Source organism: Spermophilus citellus (genome assembly GCF_964194105.1).
Source record: "Spermophilus citellus genome assembly, chromosome: 8".
NCBI lineage: Eukaryota > Metazoa > Chordata > Mammalia > Rodentia > Sciuridae > Spermophilus > Spermophilus citellus.
In genome coordinates, this window is record NC_138189.1 from 250,029 (window position 1) to 273,019 (window position 22,991).

Genomic DNA, 22,991 nt, shown 5'->3' on the forward strand with positions numbered 1-22,991 from the left:
ATCGGCCTTGGGGCGTGTCTCACAGGCGTGCCTCACAGGCGTGTCTCACAGGCGTCTCATGGGCATGCATCACAGATGTGCCTCACAAGTGTTTCTTTCTGACTTCATCACAGCCACTCCAGGCAGGGACTGGGCGTCACCACAGGTGTGTGGGGAGTGAGGTGGGAAGGAGCAGAGTGAGTGGTGTGTCCCAGGCAGCACCTTAGAGCCTGCAGGCAGGGAGGCTGGGCATTCACCATGACTCTGTGGCCAGAGGCTGGGGCCCTCCCAGGGCTGTGGCTTCCCTGGCACTCTGGACCTGCATACCTGAGAGCTCTGTGGCTCCAGGGCAGACAGAGCAGAGCAGATGCCACAGGTGCAGGCTGGCAGGGCCCAGCAGTTATGGTGAAGGGCCTGCAGAGCCCCTAGTGAGGCTGAGGCCGTGCTGCGAGCTTGCCCTCAACCATCTACAGTCACTCACTGCAGACTGAGCCCATTCCATGGGCAGGTGAGCTCCATTCTTGCAGGACAGGGCAAGTGTGGGTGGAGGAGAGATAGCACAGCAATGAGCAGAGCAAGGGGGTGCATTTGGGGGACACAGAATCACACAGGGGTCCTGAGGACCTGGGGTGAAGCTGAGTTGGGATAGTGAGCAAGAGTAGGTGAACTGAGAAACCCGGAACTGAGGTGCAGGAGCACCTTCCTAAAGCCTGGCCCCTGGGTCTGCTGCATCTCCTTTGCATGGGGGCTGCTTGGACTCCAGCACTGAGAGCCAGAGACCAAAGCCCTGAACAGCTCCAAGTAGTTAGCAGACTGAATGCAAAGCAGGCCACCCACAGCCACGGCCCCAGCCCTAGCCCTGCAGCCCTGCCCACAGTACCACCTTATCCCACACCCCACTTCCCCAGTCCCAACCCAAACTCACTATTCTTAGGAAAGAGGGGAGACCTCCCAGCAAATACCCCAAATGAAGCAGCCACGTGACTAGGTGGAGGCAGGGACTTCGAAGCCCTGGGAAGGCAGCACAGCCAGCTGGGCTCATTGTGGACAGGCAGCTGTGCATCAGATTAGTTTTCCCAGTGCGAGGCAGCCACAGGGCCAGCATAGCACCTAGAGAAGCTTTCCAGAGCAGAATCCTGTGCTGAGAAGATGCTAAAGGCACATGCCGTACACTCAGTCTTCACCAACAGTGCACAGGGTGTGAGAACCACACGTGCCTTCGTTGAAAGTACAGTAGGACGTAGAAGAAGTAGATGAGGATGATGCAAAGACATCCCAGGTTGCTGCCGGGCTGGAGACTCAGGGCTGTGATTCCTGGTTCTTGTCTAGGAGAGTATCCAGAAATCCTGTCAATGAAAATATCTGCTTGCACCTCCAGAAACAGGGCTAGGTGCTCTGGGCTGTCTACATCCCAGAGCTGCTCCTGCCCCCAGCTTATGTGTTTGGATACATGTACACACCCCCAGGCATGCACCCCAATCCAATGCCCGCACCCATGCCTGCACACTCATGCAAAACAAGCCCAGCATCGAAGTCTCCTTTGTTTTGCGTGAAAAGGGCTTGCTTGCGGCAAGAGAGCCAGGCAGAGCAACTCTGTCCTTAGTTCTTACCCAAACTTTCTTGTCATGACTCACACAGAAGCTAATATCTGCAGGACACCCAGAGCAAATTGTTGAAGCCCTTATCCAGCTGCTGTCTGGGCAACTGGACTCCATCTGAGACACAGACACAATGTGTCAGGTGCTGGGGATTGTCTGCCTGGAGCCCCACATCAGTCCCACCCCTACCCCTGGCCAATACCTTCCCCCAAATATGGCTACCCCAACCTCCCTCTCCCTTTCGAGAGTAGTCTGTACCTCCTGGAGGCAGAGCCAGTGCCCTCTGCCTCCCAGCAAATCTGAGCCCAGGCCAGGACCTCCGGAGGACCCGAGATGGCCTGTCAGACCAACCGAATCCCCAAGGGCTCCCGAAGCAGGAGTCCTGGTGTTCCAGGGATTATCTCCTAGGGGTCAGAGCTCAGGGCCTGTTCCACCAGAAGCCATATGCCTGCCCCCCAGTTGCCCATGGCCCCTGAAACAGGCAGGAGCCCCCGGGCACCCCAGCCCCTATTCCGGGGGGCCGATTTTCTCAGGAGAGGAGGGACGACTCTGGGTCTGAGGGTGGTGGGGGCAGCCCCCTCTGTGGATGTGAGTCAGCTGTTCCCCCGGCTCCCTAATCATCATTAAGAAAGACTTTGCTGACGAAGGTATTTGCAGAGTCCAGGCAAACCCCGCAGTGGCGCACAGCCGCGGACACCATGAGCCTCAGTGAGGAGCAGGTGCGCAGCTTCCTGGACAGGAACCCTGACTTTGCCCACCAGTACTTCGAGAAGCAGCTGAGCCCTGGGCATGTGGCTGGGGCCTGTGAGGACGGGTGCCTGGTGGACTGCAGCAGTCTCCGAGAGCTGTGCCAGGTGGAGGAGAGCGCCGCGCTGTTTGCGCTGGTGCAGGACATGCAAGAGAACGTCTGCATGGAGCGCGTGGTCTTCACACTCCTGCAGCGTCTCTGCACCACCCTGCAGGCTGACCGCTGCAGCCTCTTCATGTACCGCCAGCGCAACGGCATGGCTGAGCTCGCCACGCGACTCTTCAGCGTGCAGCCGGGCAGCACCCTAGAGGACTGCCTGGTGCCCCCTGATGCTGAGATTGTGTTCCCTCTGGACATCGGAGTCGTGGGCCACGTGGCTCAGACCAAGAAGATGGTGAACGTGCCGGACGTGACCCAGGTGAGCACCCCAGCCGCAGGTGCCCATGCAGGTCCTGGCTTCCTGTCCTCGGCAGTGCTTGCTCCCCACAGAGGAGTTCTTGGTGTGCCCACCTCCTACCCCCGCTGGTGCCCAGTCACACTGTGCTGAGTCTCCTGCCTAGCCTCCTAGCAGCTGGCCACCTGCACACTCAGTAGAAAGAGCTCCAGGAAAGCTCCCACCACGTGCAGTTCAAAGGTCCTGGAAAGTCCTTCAAGCTCAAGTTGTTGGCCAGGCCCAGGGCTACCCAGGTCTGGCTGAAATCTCACCAAGGTTTCTGCCTACAGGTCCTGAAGCCAGGGACCCCTGGTGCATGGAGTAGGAGTGTGGACCACGAGACCCTGAGGTTTTTCAGGAGGCAACTTCAGGGCAATCTTGATGAGGACACTGGCCAGCAGGCGTGTAGAGTCCTGCTCTGCAGTGGCTGAGGTGGCAGCCCTGGAGGGGTTAGAGCCAGGGCTGGTGCAGAGGCCAGCAGGAAGAGGGACCCCATTCTCCCAGCCCTGGCAGAAGCAGGAGCAACCTGACCCCAGAGAACACCACGCTGCTGGGTGGGGATGCATGAGGTCCAAGGCCGGGCAGGGGAATGATGAGGTTCAGGGCTCAGAATGGAAGAGGAGCCTTGGAGAGGGAATCCTAGTGGGGCTGCCCACTCCCCAGGTGCGGCTGCCACCCTGTCCTGGGTCCAGGGAAGGAGCAGGCCGCGGCAATCCTCTTACTCTTATCTGCTATAAACAGCAGCACCCATCGACCTGGATTTGGTAATCCCCAGGATTACCTTGGTCCTCACTTTCTTTCTAAAAAATGGGTCAACCGTGAGTCAGGTGGAATGTCAGGCACATGAATTACCAGGAAAACCAGGATGTGATGTCTGGGACCCTGATCACCTTCCCCTCCATCCTGGTTCCCTCTCCCTTCCCCCACCCTCACTTTTCCTTTCTTTCCTCGTCCTTCCGGCCTTCCATCCTTCGCTCCTCTCCTCCCTCCTCTCTTCTCTCCTTACTCCCCTCTCTCCCAAATGCAGGTAGATCCTTATACTCAGTGTAGGGTAGGGTGGGGACAGCAGGCTGTGACAAAATGGCTCCCTGAGCCACCAGGCCATCCTTCTGCCACTGAGGGTCTCAGACCTCCAGGGGTCAGGCTGATGGGGGGTGGCCCTGCTCTCCAGCGGTCTGTCCTACGTGTGGCTGTGTAGAGGGAGTAGGCTGCTTGGTGGGGCTCTGCTCAAACATCAGCTCAGGAGTGTACAGTGCCAGGAGCTGGGGGGCTACCAGGAGGTGCAGAGCCTGAGCCCATGGTCTCCAGCTTCATCTGCTCCGAACCCCAGGGCTGCCTGTGTGGAGACAGAACCTAAGACCAGGTGGCAGGCTGCTCCAGGTCTTAGGCCAGGCCCAGGACTCCTAGAGCCCAGGACTGGACAGGGTCTCAAAGCTCAATCCCAGAAGGAGGACACTGGGTCTCTATTGCCCCTGACTTGTCAGAATCCAGCCATGCATCATGGTCCACTGCCCCTGGACAAGGCTTTCACAAGGAGGAGGTCAAGCTGTAAGAATGGAATGGCACCAACTATGAAACCACCAGAGGGGAACGGAGTGGGACCCACTCCAGGAGTCCAGGCCAGGCAAACACTTTTAAAGACCAAGAGGGAGGATTCGTGTAGCCGCTTACCTGTGGAGTCCCTTGGTCCCCAGTCAGACAGCAGCTGCTCAGCATAGTGGAGGTATCCACAACTTGTTTGACTTGTGGAACCTCGGAAAGCTCTAAGAAGAGCCATGTGATGGAAATCCCTGCACACAGTGCCAGGCGCAGCCATCATGGGGCATGCGTGCAATGGGAGGGGATCTCTCTGGAAAGCCTTTAAGAAGGTGTTCATCTCAGAGAAAAGGCACGAGCCCCCCACCTCTTCCTGCTCCCCAGATCCATCCTGCCCAGGACTGCCAGGAATGATTTCACAGCTCCCCCATTTTGATCAAAGTTGCTCCAAAGCTTTGCTGATGAACTAACTCGCAGGCAGGTTCTACATGTCCCTGGGTGCTGAATGGACCTGTCCCAGATGGTTGGCCAGGTCCCACATGGAAGATTGGGTTGAAACCCTGTAACCATGTTGGAGCAACACAGAAGCCAGAAAGAAGAGTCCTGGTGAGTCCATCTGCCTGCTGTTGCCAGGTGTGGCCTTGCTGGACCATCTCAGTGCTGGGTCAACATAATTATGCTGGGAGTTGTATTTCTGCAAAGACGGCAGGTATAATTTTACAAGGAAATATGCAAAATAACAGGAATATGATAACCCTGGTTTTCATAACGCTTCTGAGCTGTGGACCTTGGCTCGAAGATGCCGAGTCAGACACCCACATGGGCATCTGGGTAAACCGGAGGCAGCTAGAGCCTATGTACTCATTCTGTGGAGCTGATCTCAGTTTCCCTGAGGCTTCCCTGGAGCACTGTGTGTAAGAGTCTTGGCACATTTTATCATTTAAGCAATAGACAGGCTGCAGCAGGGTTACCCATTAATGTCCAACGTGATGCGTTCCCGGTAAGGAGAATGTTTTATAAGAGGACACTAATATCATTCTGAACAGAAAAGTGATATTGCCAAGTTACCCATTGGATGGACCAGAGGGCTTCTTAGGTCAGAGTCACAGAGTTGGCTATGAGGTTGTCACTACGTCACTGTCACCTTGGCACCAGATGCATAAGACAGGCCCAAAGGAAAGGGGGAGAGTGTCACTGTGGTTCCCACACGTCTGGCTGTGTGCCAACAAGCTGGGGACAGACTCTGCAGCCATATCAGGCACATGCTGTCCCCTTCTGGTCACCTCAGGTGGTCCAGACCCTGCTCTGGGGCCCTAGGAAAGAGCAGTCTCTGATCTAGGTCTGATAGTTGTAGCAGATATTATTAAAGAAAGCTGGAAGAATTTAGGATCCAGTCTGATCCACAGGTTGATAATTTTTAAAAACAGAAGCAGTGAGCAGAGCAATTAACTAATAACAAGTGCATTTAGATTTTCCTTACAGAGTTTTCCAATACTCATACTGATTCTCACCAAAGATAACCTCTTTAATTCTCAAATTAGTTCAGTCTTACCAGATTTGGCTCGCTTGTCTATATAAATGCAACGAGAAAAGGGCCCTGCCATGCAGTAATCTGGGCCTAGAGACTTCGGAGGTCAGAAAGCCAAAGGAGGTGGAAACTGAGCTGGCCGGTAGGGCCTTGCCTCCAGGGCTCCGGGGCCCTGGGAGTGGACAGCTGTGTACTCTCACCCTCCCAGCCAGGGTAGTCACCGTGGGGAGAACTGTCCCTCTGAAGCTCTGAAGCTCTGCATGCAGCTGCATCCCCATAAGCATTAGAAACACAGATTTTAATTTGGGAAAGTAAATGCTGCTGCCATTGTTTACAGAAGTCTGTTTACCAACTTGCAGCAACATGGAGAGCTCAAAAAAAGTCTCTTCCACTCTAGGAAACTGTAACAGTCAGGAAAACAGCAACAATGTTTCAAACACTAGACATAAAATCCCCGATTCCAGCAGCCCCTTGGTCTCCTGAGCTGGTCCCCTGGGCCTAGGGAACAGTGTCATAGGCCGGCACCAGCTTCCTCACCGGAGTTCTGGGAACTCCGTCCGTCCAGTGGTCTTAGGGCTATTGGAAACCTGTATTCAGGTGCATCTGTCATACTCCTTTCCATAAATCTGGCAGTAAATGCTTTTTGTAGAAGAATCAAAGCTGGGGGCAAGACAGAGCAGCTGCGCTTGGAATCCGGGCAAGAGCGCGGGGCTGGCTCCTCGTCACCTGGCATCTCCAGGCACGGCTACTCTGGCCGTGTCACACCAGGACCAACTCCCTGTCACCAGCTCAGCACATTCGCACCCACACACCTCCCAGCATGCACACTCGGAGTAGATGGGCACACGGCCCCGCTCACAGCCCACCTGCCCCATGTCCTGCCAGGCTCGGGCCCCACCTCTACAAGGTGAATGGTGAGTCCTCTGAGGTCCTCCAGGGCTGAGCTGGAAGGCCTGCAGATAGTTTGGGGTGAAAAAGACTTAATGTAGAACCTTGATCCTTAGTGGATCCTTGGCAGCCACAGCTGTCAGGGCTTTTAAAACATCTATTCAGAGCAGGATCACAGCTCATGGAGAAAAAGCCATTAACCAGAGTGACAACTAGGAGTCAGAAAAGGCAAAGCAAAACAACTCTCTTAAGGCTCAGTTTTTCTAGTAATGGGGAAAAACCAACAAAGACACAAAACGCTTTGTTTCCTGGGCCAGTTATGACAAGGAAGAGAGAATGCCACCCGCCGGTGGCCCTGGGCCCCTGCTCAGACAGCCTGGGATCCACCCCTGGAGGGGCCCTTGAGTGTGACCAGACTTGTGGTCCACGAGTATGCCAGGTAACGGAAGACTCCACGCACGAGAGCAGGCACACCAAGGGGCGCCTGGAGACAGGCAGAGCTCCAGTCCGGGCCACAAGAACAGAGGCAGAACAGGGGAGAAAGAGCCAGGGCCTCACAGAAGTGGGCCGAGAAACCAAGGGACCACCACCTCAGCTGAGAAGTCAACCGCACAGGGCAAGGCAGAGAGGGGCCGCTCCGGGCCGCCGAGCCTTAAAGAGACTGACTTCAGAATTAAACACCAAGACCTCTTGCAAACTCTTCCTGAGCAGATCAGTTACTCTCAGAACACCTGTTGATTCCAGCATAGTGGGCTAGATTCTGGTTTTGTGCCAGTATATCATGCTACATTTTCAGAAACCTATCAACAACTTTAACAACTTGACCACACAGAAATCCCTTTTGTGACATATGTTAGCCCTAAGTTTGTTCTTTCTTGTTCAAGAAGTCATTTTCCTTTTGTGTTCTTTACATTGTGTGTGTGTGTGTGTGTGTGTGTGTGTGTGTGTGTAAATCAGGGTATTTAATTCTTGGTAACTTTAATTTTCACTGAACAAACCCAGGAAGTGAGCCATTTCAAACTGCCTGCCACACACTGACAGTTCAGCAGACAGATTTCATGAAACACAATTCCTCATAGAGCAACTGACATTTCAGTAATGTCAGCAACTTAGAAGTAACATAGACATATTATGAATATCTATTACTTAATAGATACTTTTTCTAATTACATGAAAAGTCCATTTATGAACACCTACTCCATTTGCATTCGCCTAATTTATTTACTTTTAACTATCATATCTCTATTGCATAAGAAAACTAAACATCAGGCTAGCATAAGCTTCATTTCAAGTTATTTCTCTGTCACAGAAAAGCCCTACAAGTTACCTGGGTGTACTTAATGCCCAGGAGCAATGGCCCTTGGTCTGCCTGCTTGCCCTGGGGTCAGACTGTGCTTCTGCCACCCAGCGTTGGTGCTGAAGTACTCACAGCCTAGAAGAGCTCAGTTTCAGGAAGCCAATGGTGCCTTTCAAGGCTGCTTATCAGAGATGCAGGAGCAGACAGTCTTACTCTTGAGGTTGGATTGATGTTTAAGAGCTTTGTGGCAGCAAGTCAGAAGTGTGCAGGACAGTACTGGGCATCTGAGAAACTTAAAATCAGTTTACTTATGAAAGATTCATCTAAGTTACATGAATGAAAAGCATTTGGGTTAACTACTATATATTTTTAGCAAGCTTAATTTTAATTTATGAGCAACCATTTGTCTCTAAGTAAATTTGATTTATGAGCACCCATTTATCTCTAAGACAATTAAAAATAGAGCTCTTGTAAATCCATGGTAGAAAAATCTCAAGATACAGAGCACACACATAGACAGAAAACAAATTCACAGACATAATTTCAAATTTTGCTTTTAAATAAAACCCATCTTTCAGCTTGGCATTAGAGCAGACCGTGATAAAACATTTTCTGGCTCCTTTCTGGGGTCTTCGGGTCTTGTCTGAGTCTCCGAGCAAGTGGGTTGATGCCTTTTAGGTCCTGACTGGTCCAGAGTCAACCCTAACGTGGCAGATGAAAACAGCACAGGTCTCATGTGATACAGAGCCCTGGTAGGAGCAAAGACCCCAGGGAAGTTAAATCAGGGAGGCTAGAGGAGACAGTGGTCTCCTAAAAGCAGGGCGTACAGCCTCCTTGAGAGGCTGTGGAGAGGCCACCCTGCTGAGCCCAGCCTAAGGCTTCCTCTGATCTGGACCCTGTACCCTCCAGGGTAGGTGCTGCCTCTGGATAGCAGCAGGGCCCCGGCGCACATGGAAGCTGCACATCCTGCTCCTAAGGAACAACAGTTATCAGCCTTGCTCCCTACAGCAAAAGTGCAGGCACAGAGACACTAGGCATCCTGCGTCTCCGCTTTCCCTCAGAAGCTTCCTGCTGGCAGCTGGGTCACGGCTCTGGAGAGAAGGACCTCAGCCCTCAGCACGAAGGGGTCAGGCAGGAAGGGAAGGGCTGCGTTCCGGCCTTGAGCTGCATTTCAGTGTAGCAGTCTCTGTGCTTGGGAGTTAGCATGGCCCCGGGAAACAAACATGTCCCGGGTGCCCTGTGTCATCAAAGATGCTCATGGATTTCCCAGCCAGCCATGTACCAGGGGGCTGTCCAGATGCACAAATATCCAGAAGAGACCACACAGGAGTGCTCCCAGTTTCAGATTAGCCATGAACACAGGCACTTAGAGCCACACAAGGCACCACTCCAGCAGGACACAGAAGTGCCCAGGAAAGACAGAGGCTCCCAGAGTCCCCAAAGACTTTCAAGGTCCCTTACTCAAGGCATTTAAATCAGACTTCAAATAAGGTCAGCAGGGCCTCCACCAAAAGGGGGGCCTGGACTGGGAGAAGTGTCCCCAGACAGAAATGTGAGTCCTGGGGACAGACCCAGGCCTCTATGCTGCACTGTGGTCTCAGGAGCCACAGGGTCCTTCCAAGGTGGTCTTGCTTCTGGTCCCACTTATGGACACCAGATGTATCACCCTTAATAATCAGAGAGACTCTGGAGTTCAGTGTACTGAGGGAACAGCAGAGTGTGGCCATGGAGTACAGGTAGCACCAAGAGAGCCTTCAAGCAGGTCCAGGCTAGCAGAGATGTTGGACAGAAAGAGAACAGTAAGCTGCTGGCTTGTGGAGCTCGGCGGTCTGCAGGTGCAGGCAGCAGCCAGCTTGGCCAGGGAGGTGCCCAGAGCATCGTGAGATGCCGCCTTGGAGGATTGTCACACGGTGCCAGTGGCACACAGACCCCGGGGTGGAGCAGCCCAGGCAGAGAGGCTGAGTGTCACATAGGTGGTCAGACACGGTGAGGAGCCTAGGACTTGCTCAGGGTCTGGAGCTGTCGGAGCACAGGGACTTATTCTAGGTCAAGGTCTTGACAGCAGTTTCACAGTGTCAGCTTGGGGTGGACCATGTGTGGCCATGGCCATCATAGGCAGGAGAAACTGCACCATGCTAAAGCCCAGGACAGAGATTTGGAGGTTTGTCATTGTGGCAATTTCCTGGGCCAGGTACATGGCAAGTGACCAGGTGACAGGGTCAGAGTGCTGCATGTCTAGTCTCAGGATGCCCCTCATTTTATAGATCTTGAGTGAGGGGGCTGCACCAACTGGTGGTCTGGGGTATTCAATAAGCTTGTGAGCCTGGTTTTTCTGATATGAATCTGTGCACCCATGCACTATGTGCTTCTGATTAACTTGATCAGTTCAGAGGTAGTCATTCTCGTTTGCATGAGTAATTTATTTACCAGTTTGTGCCTTATAGTGGTGCCCAGCAGGTGATGCTTGGACAAAGTGTGGAGTCATCCACCTCAGCAGTTGAATTCAAAGTGGAGTAGATCATGGCAAACTACTGCTCTACAAGATAGAGCAACAAAGGGTGAGGCACAGCCTGGAAACTGCTGTTTTATACGTCACGGAGTAGCTCAGAACAGGGCACAGCATGCTCTCCATGGATGTATAGATTGTGTTAGCTTTATCTCACTGTGACCAAAATACCCAAGGAGAACCACGTAGACGGGGGAAGGTTTATTGGGGCTCATGGTCTCAGAGGTCTCAGCCCACAGACGGCCAACTCCACTGCTCTGGGCCCAGGTGAGGCATCACTTCATGGGGGAAGGAAAGCTGCTCAGCTCATGGTGGGTTAGGAAGCAGAGAGGAAGGAGGAGGCCACAGGGAAGATGCATCTCCCAGGACCAACCCCAGTGCCCACCCCTCCATCCACACCCCACCTTCCTAACTGTAGTTAGCACCCAGTCAGCCCATTCTCACTGCATGGCTGATTAGTTACAGCTCTCACAGTCTAGTTGCATCAGCTCTGAACATTCCTGCATTAACAGGAGCCTTGGGGGACACCTCACGTCCAAACCATAACACAGGCCATGCTGTAATCTCTTTTCAAACCAAAGCAATGAACTCCAAATAAATATAATTACTGGGAAATATTGTCCTCTGATCGTCATCTTATCAACCAGTACCTCAAGAGCAAATGGTTTATCACAGCCCCACAAGACAGCATAACACCCAGTACTGCAAAAAGAACCACTCAGGGTCTCAGTGTGCTCCCTGATGAGAAAACCCAGCTGGACTCATCGGTCCAAACCAAAACTTTCCTGTCCTTACCCCCAAAACATTTTTGAGAGGCTGAGTATTCCACAGGAAGGATGGGAAACCCAAGATGGATGACATTTCTGGAAGCTGCTGGGATTCCCCTGGAGTTCCGCCTGCAGGTAGGTTCCACTGGCCAGAAGCAGTGGAGCTCCTCTTCCTTAGAGACACTGCCGCCATAGCTATGCAGTCCCAGGGCACCATCCTTGCTCTGGCTGCTAATTTTTCAAACTGCTACCACGGGGAAAGAGGCTAGACCCTGCCACTGGCTGCGCCACAAACACTGGGATTCAAATTGGCAGAAAAACAGGTTCATATAAAGTTAGCTTTAAAGGGAGACAGAGGGGACCTTTTGTTTGGTCTGAAATCACCATCATCAGAGAACTCGGGTGAAGAAAGCTTTTACAAAAGAAGAGGCGGCAAAGCCAGATAAAAGACAAGAAGTCCATTCTTGCAGATTTGGCCAGGGCACCTCAGTCTCTTCCTAGCAGGAGGAAGTTTTTATTCTCAGATGAGGAAGTTCAGAATTTGAAACAATTTTCAGGGATTGTTTTGAATCCTGCAGGAACGAGTTATCTGGAAATTGCCCCTAATTGCAGAGGAAATCTATTTCCCTTGGTTAGGAACGTGCTGGGGCAACTCCCCAGATAGTATCTCCAATACAGGAGGCAAGGCAGGCTCCTGGGAGAGCCCCCTTGGGTGTGTGCACTGGGGAGACTCCAGCTCATGCAGCCTCAGACACAGAAGTTCAAAGATAGTGAACAGGAATGACTTTGAGTGGGGAGTTTAGTGTTAAGAAGAGGACATAGGGCTAGGGTTGTAGCTCGTGGTAGAGCACTTGCCTCGAATGCGTGAGGCCCTGGGTTCAATTCTCAGCATCACATAAATAAATAAATAAATAAAAATAAAGATATTGTGTCCATCTACAACTAAAAAAAAAAATTAAAAAGAGATGAGGTTACAATAAGCAAAGTTTACTTCAAACACCTAGAAGAGGCAGCCCTTGGCTGGTTTTGTCTGGCTCCTCATGGTTTCCTCTGGAGGGCTTGATCTGAAACAGAGCAGGAGCTGGGAGGGACACTTGGGGTCTTCAAAGATCTCCTCCATTGACCCCTGAGTCCCTACATAAAAGGCAGCAGGACGGCCTGGAAAACGTGCTTTACTGGACCCAAACACTGCTCAGACAAGAGAGGGGCACAACAGGCAGGAGCACAGGAACCAGCAAGACTCTGGAGTGTCGGGGCAGGTGAGAGGAGCCTCCATGGGCAAAAGGGTCCCAGAAGTCCAGGCAGGGCCACCCCACTGCACTGGACTTGTCCATATCAGAGTCTGATTCAGGGTCCCTGGGAGCTGGGGGGTTCTCGGCCACTGTCACTGTTCAGGGTGGACAGTGGAGTGGATCAGATGGGCAGGCAAGGAGTCTCCTGTACCACAGAGGTACAGCCCCATGGGGAGCAAGGAGGGAGGCGGGGGCCCAGCAGGGAGCCCGCATGCTGGCCCTTGCTTTCAAACACCCATGTGTATCCTGGAGAGGAAGGTCAGTAAGAAACGCAGGCTGACACTGGGCTGCTGGCACTGGGTGATGGGAAGGGGCCACCCAGGCCAGGGACAGAGGCAGCAGCAGCCTGGCTGACCTAAATGCCACCTGGCTATGAATGAGCAGTAGAGTGGTGGGATTTGAGGAAAGGAGAGAACCGGGCCATGAGCAAAGGTACCTTCACTCAGGTCAGTGGTGGTCATCACAGAGTGCTCTGTGATCTAAAGCTTGAACCTTCCTCCAGGCTCCCAGAGCCCAGGAGGACAGTGCAGCCGGGACTTGGCAAAGCCTTCCCAAGGGAGGAGGGCGCCTCCTTCAAACCTGTTGCTCAAGGGGACAGGTTCTGACAGACCTTCCAGGGAGCCAAGATTGTGGCCACCAACTGGATTCCAGGGTCATTTGCCCTGCTCCTAGGGCTGTGATGGGCTTCTAATACACCCAAGGACACACCAAGAGACTGTCATAGGCCACAGGCTGAAGGTCCCCGAGTGCTGGGCTCAGGGTGTCTGGCACAAGGTGAGCGGCCCCCAGGTGCTTGAGACAGGAGCAGATCACCCAGGAGGACAGAGGCTATGGCCATAAGGGTGCCAAGAGCACTGAGGGCAAGGAGAGCTGGGAGGACCCCGGGACTACAGGGAAGCAAGTTGCGGCAGGAGAAGGGAGCTCAGCACTGGCAAGTGCTAAAGGAAAGCACAGGCAGAGGAGGGGGACGGTGACGGCCTTGTAAACCAGGCTCTGGGCACATTGGAGTCCCAGCAGAGGGAGAGACAAATACAGTAAGATGGGCATGAGGTGGAGGCAGGGCCCCAAACAACTCTAGGTTATATCTAAAAATCAGGCTTAACGGGTGTTTAGAAAACAGAGAAGTGACAAGGTGGGGTACCAAGTATGAGAAAAGACTGGTGGCGACGAAGCTCTTGAGAGAAGAGAGTTGGGACCATGGTTCACCATCCATGGCCAATAACATGCATCATCAGAGGTCGGGCGCCAGGGAGAGCCACTCCACCTGAGATCCAGGTGGGGGTGTGAGCTCCACCTGAGGTCTGGGTGTAGGGGTGAGCTCCACCTGAGGTCTGGGTGTAGGGGGTGAGCTCCACCTGAGGTCTGGGTGTAGGGGGTGAGCTCCACCTGAGGTCTGGGTGCCAGGGCGAGGGAGATCCACCTGAGGTCTGGGTATGACCTGTTCTCCAGGAAGTGGGACACAGCATGGACTTCCTGGGCTGCAGGTTGGGACTGAGTCACAGAGAAGGGGGGGAAGTCACAGCACAGTGATAGCCAACGCAAGGGTACTGGCAAGAAATTCCTCTCCAGCCCAGGGGCCAACCTGGGCAGCTGCACTGGTGACCAGGGATGGGGGAACACAGGTTGGGCCCTGTTTGCTGGGGACGCCAGACCCAGCAAGGCAGAGGCCATCGCCATGCACTGCAGTCCCCGTGCCAGAGCTCCTCTGCCTCATGCCAATAAAATCAGAACCAGAAAGCAGTGGAGGGGGCAGGGTCATGTCCCTTCTAAGGCCTCTAGGGACTTACCTGGCTCAGGACGTCCAGGCTGAACAGGGCTTGGCCAACTGCTGCTTCTGGATACAGAACCCAAGACCAGGGACAGGAGTCCCTCTGTATCTTGGGGGAGCAGGAGGAGCCTCCCCGGGAGCCTCAGGTGGACAAAGCTCGAATCATGGAGGAAAAATAGGAATGTGGTGGGCAACCAGGGAGCAGACCCTGGGGCAAAAGGGGCTGGCAGACAGGTCCTGCGGAATGGCGTCCTCAGCCTGACTCACCAGCGGCTCCCGTCCTGGTGACAGTGCCCAGGCAATGTGTCAGGCATGGGGCTTGTGGCTCTGAAGCCACAGTCACCCTTTGGGAAGAGGAGGGCAGCTGGCCTGGGGGGTAAAGCCTGCCTAGGAGGGCGTGGGGATGGAGTGGTCAGGTAGACCCAGCCGTCCTGGATCCAGGAAGAGTGTGAGAGGAGCCAGAGAGCCCTCTCCAGGAGTCAGAGGTCATGGGTCACCTGCTCAGGTGGGGCAGGCCTGGTGCAGCCACAGCCCCAGGCTGCCTCCTCAGCTCCTGTCCTGTGACCACATCCCAGGCCCAAGGCAGGGGCCCTGGCCTCAGTGCAGAACTGGGCAGTGGCTTCAGAGCTCCATGCTAGGGGGCCCGGCCACAGCCAGGGCTCTGTCCTCAGCAGGCTTTTCTCCCCCCACAGGATCCCCACTTCAGCCCCTTCGCAGATGAGCTCACAGACTACGTGACCAGGAGCATCCTGGCCACGCCCATCATGAATGGCAAGGAAGTCGTCGCAGTGATCATGGCAGTGAACAAGCTCAGTGGCCCCTGCTTCACCAGCGAAGACGAAGATGTGAGTGTGCAGGGCTTGAGGCCACATCCCTACATGCTCCTGCTGCACGGTCTCCTAGCTGCAGTGCTGCGCTAGCACCCGCCTACACTTGTGTGTACATCTGTGTGTGTGAGCCACACCCTTCTGCACACCTATGCACTAGCCACATCCCTTCTGCACACCTGTGTGTGAGTCACATCCCTTCTGCACACTCACATAGGAGAGCCACGTCCCTCCACATGCTTATGTGGGAGCCACATCCCTTCTTTCTGCACACCCATGTATGAAAACCATGCCTTTCTGCATACCTATGCATTAGCCACATCCCTTCTGCACACCCATATGTGAGCCATGTCTCTCTGTACAACTGTGAGTCACGTCCCTCTGCAAACCCACGTATTAGAACCACACACTTCTGTACACTTATTCATGAGCCACATCTCTTCTGCATGCCTATGTATGAGCCATGTCTGTCTGCACATCTGTTAGTCACATCCCTCTGCACACAGTGTATGTGAGCCATGGGCCTGCACCATGCACCTGAGCTTGTGTGAGTCCACACCAATAGGTGTGTGAACTGGTTGCCGGCATGTCTGTGCATGTATGGTGGTCCTCAGCAGCCTGGGTGCTCATTCCTTCTGCAACCTGGGATTGCTGACTCCTGATGCACAATGGCTCTTTCAGGTTTTCAAGAAATACCTGAATTTCGCTGGGTTGAACCTGAAGATCTATCACTTGAGCTACCTTCACAACTGTGAGACACGCCGAGGCCAGGTATGTATAGTGCGGCAGGGCTGGCCTCCAGCCCTGGCCTTCTGTGCTCTTGAGCTGGCCCATCTTCATGAGTGGCCAAGACAGAGTCATGCTCTGTGTGGGCCAGGCATGACTCTGGTCAGGCAGGCCCCAGTCCCCTGCTCCTGCCCCTGCCCATATGAAGCTGGGTGGTGGAGATGCTGTGCTCACCTGGGCAGGTGGGACTGCCCCAGGAGGGAGGGACTGTCTTCTGTGACTGAGCTGAAGCTGGGGGGCAGGAAAGAACTCTGCAGGGTCAGGACCCTCCACTGACCTGAATCCTGGCCATGGAGGAAGAGGTGCCTGCAGAAGGTCCCACAGTTTTCAGACACCCTGCCGGCCATGGAGGGCTGATGGCTTGGAGTCCTGGAGCTTAGTGATTGAGCTCCCTGGCAGGTTGGGCCCTGGCTGAGACTGGAATCTACTTTCTGTGAGAGCCAGGGACATGGGGTGGGGGTGGGGTGTCCCCTAGGGTCAGTGCACCCTGAGCTGCAGAGGTACCTGAAGGACCCTTCAGCCTGCGTCCCCCTCACCCTGAGGCCTGAATAAATGTTGAGCAGGCAGTACAAGGGTCCAGGACTGAGAAAACCATGCCCAGGGTGCCCTAGGGCCATGGAAGGCAGCAGGCCCTCTGTGCCACTTCTTGCTCTGCTTTGCTGCAATGTGCCAGGCCCTGGTCCCCTGCTGCAAACCTATTAGAAAAAATGAGAGGCCGCTTTGCCTAGGCCCCTCGTGCTACCCCGCCCCACCCTGACTCACCTTTGGCTCCTGGACCTCTTCAACTCAAGTTAGCGTCTGAACTTTCTGGCACTACAAGATATACAGGCTTCTTTGTACGCCTCCTGCCCAGTCCTGGATTGGCTCCTGCTCCAAGGAGACCTGTTCCCTGTCATGTTCCACAACTAAACATTCAGGGTCACTCCAAGTGAACTGGGCTGCGAGAAATAACCAGAGACAGAGAAATACCTTTTTCTTTGGGTCCTGTGAGGGCTCCCCTGACCTTCGGGATCCGTGGAAGAGCATGGAGCACATGCTGAACCCTATTATTGGGAAGAAGCCATTCAAATGAGGCCAGGGGTCAGGTTTCAGGGGGTTGAGTCTAGCTTTGGATGTCTGCTGTCAGCAGGTTGACTGACATCTGGGAAGGCCATGCCCATCTCAGGAGTTGTGTGGGGATCATGGCAGAGCAGTGGAAAGACCAGAGCGAGGCCTGCCCAAACAGAGGGGCGACGTCAGTCCAGTCCACCCTGTGCGCTCAGGGCCCGGAGTTTACATACACACAGCCCGTGGCTGCTTGCCACACCTCCTCACTCTCATCGCTCAAGGCTGAGGCGCTCAGTTCCTATGAGGTAGCTCCTGACAGTTCCCTTGATCAGAACGTGGTGTTAGGAGACAAGACCAGGCGCGGCGCATGCTCTCTGCTGCAGGGGAGTCCTGCTTCCAGACCCTGTCTGCTGAGTGCTAACTTGAGTGTACAAGTCTGTATTTCTACATGCAGCTGTCTGCTTCTGGATGAGGTTAAACATGAGGGCTCAGCCTGCTCCTCTGGTGATGTGTGACTTCCCACCATCCTGCCTCCCGCCCCTCACCACTCACTCGCTTGTTCAGAACCTGGTGGAAGGATTGTTAGCCTTTATCCAGCTGAGCACAGCACTACACAGATTCCTGTGCCCTCCATCTCACAGATGCCACTCATTTCCAAAGTTACAGAAACAAACCCCTTTTCCCCAGACCCTGCAGAAAGGGAGTATAGTAGTACATTTGTAATGCTGTGAGAGTCTCCTGTCACAGTCTGTATTCTTCCTTGAATCCGTCAACCCACTTAATTGATCTGTTTGCACTCATGAAGGTTAGTCTTTGCACTTTGAGAAGTGCAGTGGGCCTCACCACATGTGTAATGACATATATCTACCATCACAGTGTCATAAAGAGGACCTTCTTCCCTTAAAAGCACCCAGCACCTGCTCTCTTCCCCACACCCACCTGATCCCAGGGAGCCACAGAGCTGCTACGGATCCACCTTTTCTGGAACACAGGCAGTTGGTATCTCCAGCGTGTGGCCCTCCATGTGGCTTCTTCCACTTAGCAACATGCACACAGGTCCCTCCGTGTGTCTTTGTAACGGGATCACTCTCTCTTTTTATTGCTCAGGAATATTTCCTGGTCTGGATCTACCACAGTTTGTTCACCCCTCACCCACTGAAGGGTGTCTTACTAGAGCCCAGCTTGGGGCGGTTCTAAAGCTGCCATGAACATCTGTGTGCAGGTTTTTGTGTGATCGGAGCTTTCAACTCAGTAGGCTGGACATCAGGGGGCACTGCTGCCAGCTCACAGGGCCTGACAATGCTCAAGTGCGAGAAGCTGCACCTCATTCCTGGCAGCAGTGAATGAGGACCCCCCGGCTGCATGCCCGCGCACTCCGCGACCACCGAGTGGGGCCTGGGGCCCGTGACTGATCACAGAGCCAGGGTCAGGAGGTGGCAATCTTATCTGTCGCCAGCACGTCTTCTTCTCTGTTGAGGTGTCTGTTTGGCTCTTCTTTAAACTGGGCTTTTTTCTTATGGCTTAGTTTTAAGAGTTTCTTGAATATTTGGACCCAAGCTCATGAACATATATGTGCTTTGCACATATTTTCCCCCAGGATGTGGCTTGTCTTTTCACTCTATTAATAGTATATTTGGCAAAAAAAAAAAAAGAAATTTTAAATTTTAGTAAAGTCCAGTTTCTGAGATATAGAAAGTCCAGTGATCCATTTTCAGAATGAGTATTTAGCCTTAAATGTAATATTGGGATGTAGGAAAAACAGCAGTAGGGGATAGCAGGATGGAAAGTTACAAGCAGTTAATGCCTAAGTGTGACAGATTCACAGCCCTGTGACAAACAGGAGGTGGGGGAGGACTGACCTGGTCAAGGAAGATCAACGCGGGGACAGCCGAAAGAATGTTTCTTCAAGTGACCCAACCAGGAGATAATAAGACCTAGGGGACATTGGAGAAGACCACGCACCTTGTGGTCAACCAGCAAGGCACTAGGGACTTGTGCACTAGGGAGTGAGCACTGACTGAGACTGGTCTGGATGTGCCTGCTCTCTGACATCCGCTCTGGCAGGACCGCCATTAGTAGCCTCACTTCTCTGTGCCTGTGGTCTCAGTCCACTCTTTGGATTTGGGCAAGTGAGCATGTTTCTTACACACTTACCTTGGAGGGGGGACACTGAGAATTTAACTGAGGAGTGCTGCATTCAGATTAGAATAGATAGGAACAGGGGGAACAGAGACGCAGAATCTGGGAATTCAGAAACTGAATTTCCATTCAGTTCAGTAACCTGAACTGAATCCCCAGCCCTTTTATTTCAAGACAGAATCTCTCTAAGTTGTCCCAGTTGGCCTTGGACTTGACATCCAACTTCCTCAGACTCCTGAGTTGCTGGGATTGAGGTGGGCGCCACTAAACCAGGATCCATGCTATATCATATATGTTCTTTGTGGGGCTGAGAATGTAGCTCACTTCATAGAGTGCTTGCCTTGCATGCACAAGGCTCTGAGTCAATCTCCATCACCAAACACAAAAAATATATATATTTTCTTTCTGCATTGTACGTTATGCTGCACCTAAAATCTCCTCTCAAACCACAGGAGACCCAAATTACTCCTGTGTCAATATCCTATATACCTATGTCTTATATACCTGTGTCATACATAGGCTCAGATTCATCTTATAAAAGTTGTAAACTATGGCCTAGATTAATTTTTTAAATTTTATTGTAGTTGTAAATGGACAGAATGCCTCTATTTGATTTATTTTTATATGGTAAAGAGGATCGAACCCAGGGCCTCATGCATGCGAGGCAGCTCACTGCCACAGAGCTACAGCTCCAGCCCTAGATTCATGATTTAATGTAGGTGTCTACTTGCTCAATTTCAACCATTTAGGAAAGACAGTAGTAACTCTGATTTGATGGTGTCCCTCCGAATCAAAGTTCAGAAGTCTTGGTGTCAACAGTTATATGGGTCTCTGTTTCTGCTTTTTATTCATGTGGTAAAACTCTGTGGACCAGTACTGAGTTCTCATGGGGATTATGGGTGTCTGTTCCCCCATTTCCTCTTTGTTCTGCCCTATGGGGCTGAGTGGTGAGCCCTGTGGGGTTCTGGGTCCCTGTTCCTCCCTCTCCTCTCTGTTCTTCTCTCTGTGGCTGAGTGGTGAGTCCTGGTCGGGTTCTGGGTCCCTGTCCCTCCCTGTCCTCTCTGTTCTTTTCTCTGTGGCTGAGTGGTGAGTCCTGGTCGGGTTCTGGGTCCCTGTCCCTCCCTCTCCTCTCTGTTCTGCTCTCTGTGGCTGAGTGGTGAGTCCTGGTCGGGTTCTGGGTCCCTGTTCCTCCCTCTCCTCTCTGTTCTTCTCTCTGTGGCTGAGTGGTGAGTCCTGGTCGGGTTCTGGGTCCCTGTCCCTCCCTCTCCTCTCTGTTCTGCTCTCTGTGGCTGAGTGGTGGGTCCTGGTGAGGTTCTGGGTCCCTGTCCCTCCATGTCCTCTCTGTTCTCTCTGGGGCTGAGTGGTGGGTCCTGGTGAGGTTCTGGGTCCCTGTCCCTCCCTCTCCTCTCTGTTCTGCTCTCTGTGGCTGAGTGGTGGGTCCTGGTGAGGTTCTGGATCCCTGTCCCTCCCTGTCCTCTCTGTTCTGCTCTCTGTGGCTGAGTGGTGGGTCCTGGTGAGGTTCTGGGTCCCTGTCCCTCCCTCTCCTCTCTGTTCTGCTCTCTGTGGCTGAGTGGTGGGTCCTGGTGAGGTTCTGGGTCCCTGTCCCTCCTTCTCCTCTCTGTTCTGCTCTCTGTGGCTGAGTGGTGAGTCCTGGTGAGGTTCTGGGTTCCTGTCCCTCCCTGTCCTCTCTGTTCTGCTCTCTGTGGCTGAGTGGTGGATCCTGGTGAGGTTCTGGGTCCCTGTCCCTCCCTCTCCTCTCTGTTCTGCTCTCTGTGGCTGAGTGGTGGGTCCTGGTGAGGTTCTGGGTCCCTGTCCCTCCCTCTCCTCTCTGTTCTTCTCTCTGTGGCTGAGTGGTGGATCCTGGTGAGGTTCTGGGTCCCTGTCCCTCCCTGTCCTCTCTGTTCTGCTCTCTGTGGCTGAGTGGTGGGTCCTGGTGTGGTTCTGGGTCCCTGTCCCTCCCTGTCCTCTCTGTTCTTCTCTCTGTGGCTGAGTGGTGGGTCCTGGTCGGGTTCTGGGTCCCTGTTCCTCCCTGTCCTCTCTGTTCTGCTCTCTGTGGCTGAGTGGTGGGTCCTGGTGTGGTTCTGGGTCCCTGTCCCTCCCTCTCCTCTCTGTTCTGCTCTCTGTGGCTGAGTGGTGGGTCCTGGTGAGATTCTGGGTCCCTGTCCCTCCCTCTCCTCTCTGTTCTGCTCTCTGTGGCTGAGTGGTGGGTCCTGGTGAGGTTCTGGGTCCCTGTCCCTCCCTCTCCTCTCTGTTCTGCTCTCTGTGGCTGAGTGGTGGGTCCTGGTGTGGTTCTGGGTCCCTGTCCCTCCCTCTCCTCTCTGTTCTGCTCTCTGTGGCTGAGTGGTGGGTCCTGGTGTGGTTCTGGGTCTCTGTCCCTCCCTCTCCTCTCTGTTCTGCTCTCTGGGGCTGAGTGGTGGATCCTGGTGAGGTTCTGGGTCCCTGTCCCTCCCTCTCCTCTCTGTTCTTCTCTCTGTGGCTGAGTGGTGAGTCCTGGTGTGGTTCTGGGTCCCTGTCCCTCCCTCTCCTCTCTGTTCTGCTCTCTGTGGCTGAGTGGTGAGTCCTGGTGTGGTTCTGGGTCCCTGTCCCTCCCTCTCCTCTCTGTTCTGCTCTCTGTGGCTGAGTGGTGGATCCTGGTGAGGTTCTGGGTCCCTGTCCCTCCCTCTCCTCTCTGTTCTTCTCTCTGTGGCTGAGTGGTGGGTCCTGGTGTGGTTCTGGGTCCCTGTCCCTCCCTCTCCTCTCTGTTCTGCTCTCTGTGGCTGAGTGGTGGGTCCTGGTGTGGTTCTGGGTCCCTGTCCCTCCCTCTCCTCTCTGTTCTTCTCTCTGTGGCTGAGTGGTGGATCCTGGTGAGGTTCTGGGTCCCTGTCCCTCCCTCTCCTCTCTGTTCTGCTCTCTGTGGCTGAGTGGTGGGTCCTGGTGTGGTTCTGGGTCCCTGTTCCTCCCTCTCCTCTCTGTTCTGCTCTCTGTGGCTGAGTGGTGGGTCCTGGTGTGGTTCTGGGTCCCTATCCCTCCCTCTCCTCTCTGTTCTTCTCTCTGTGGCTGAGTGGTGGATCCTGGTGAGGTTCTGGGTCCCTGTCCCTCCCTCTCCTCTCTGTTCTTCTCTCTGTGGCTGAGTGGTGGGTCCTGGTGTGGTTCTGGGTCCCTATCCCTCCCTGTCCTCTCTGTTCTGCTCTCTGTGGCTGAGTGGTGGGTCCTGGTGTGGTTCTGGGTCCCTGTCCCTCCCTGTCCTCTCTGTTCTTCTCTCTGTGGCTGAGTGGTGGGTCCTGGTGAGGTTCTGGATCCCTGTCCCTCCCTGTCCTCTCTGTTCTGCTCTCTGTGGCTGAGTGGTGGGTCCTGGTGAGGTTCTGGGTCCCTGTCCCTCCCTCTCCTCTCTGTTCTGCTCTCTGTGGCTGAGTGGTGGGTCCTGGTGTGGTTCTGGGTCCGTGTCCCTCCCTCTCCTCTCTGTTCTGCTCTCTGTGGCTGAGTGGTGGGTCCTGGTCGGGTTCTGGGTCCCTGTTCCTCCCTGTCCTCTCTGTTCTGCTCTCTGTGGCTGAGTGGTGGGTCCTGGTGTGGTTCTGGGTCCCTATCCCTCCCTGTCCTCTCTGTTCTGCTCTCTGTGGCTAAGTGGTGGGTCCTGGTGTGGTTCTGGGTCCCTGTCCCTCCCTCTCCTCTCTGTTCTGCTCTCTGTGGCTGAGTGGTGGGTCCTGGTCGGGTTCTGGGTCCCTGTTCCTCCCTGTCCTCTCTGTTCTTTTCTCTGTGGCTGAGTGGTGGGTCCTGGTGTGGTTCTGGGTCCCTGTCCCTCCCTCTCCTCTCTGTTCTTCTCTCTGTGGCTGAGTGGTGGGTCCTGGTGTGGTTCTGGGTCCCTGTTCCTTTCTC

At 54.0% G+C, this 22,991-nt stretch overlaps 1 protein-coding gene across 1 annotated transcript in view; it reads left to right on the top strand.

The window, feature by feature from the left end:
* Nucleotides 1-2,275: 2,275 nt before the first annotated feature.
* The window catches only part of PDE6B (phosphodiesterase 6B), a gene marked incomplete at both ends in the record, with an annotated part of 59,655 nt that continues 38,939 nt past the window's right edge, over nt 2,276-22,991 (top strand). The window contains 3 exons of the mRNA XM_081303489.1: nt 2,276-2,743; nt 15,033-15,185; nt 15,849-15,938. Of these exons, the coding sequence (XP_081159615.1) occupies nt 2,276-2,743; nt 15,033-15,185; nt 15,849-15,938 (711 nt within the window). The remainder of the gene's footprint in view (nt 2,744-15,032; nt 15,186-15,848; nt 15,939-22,991) is intronic.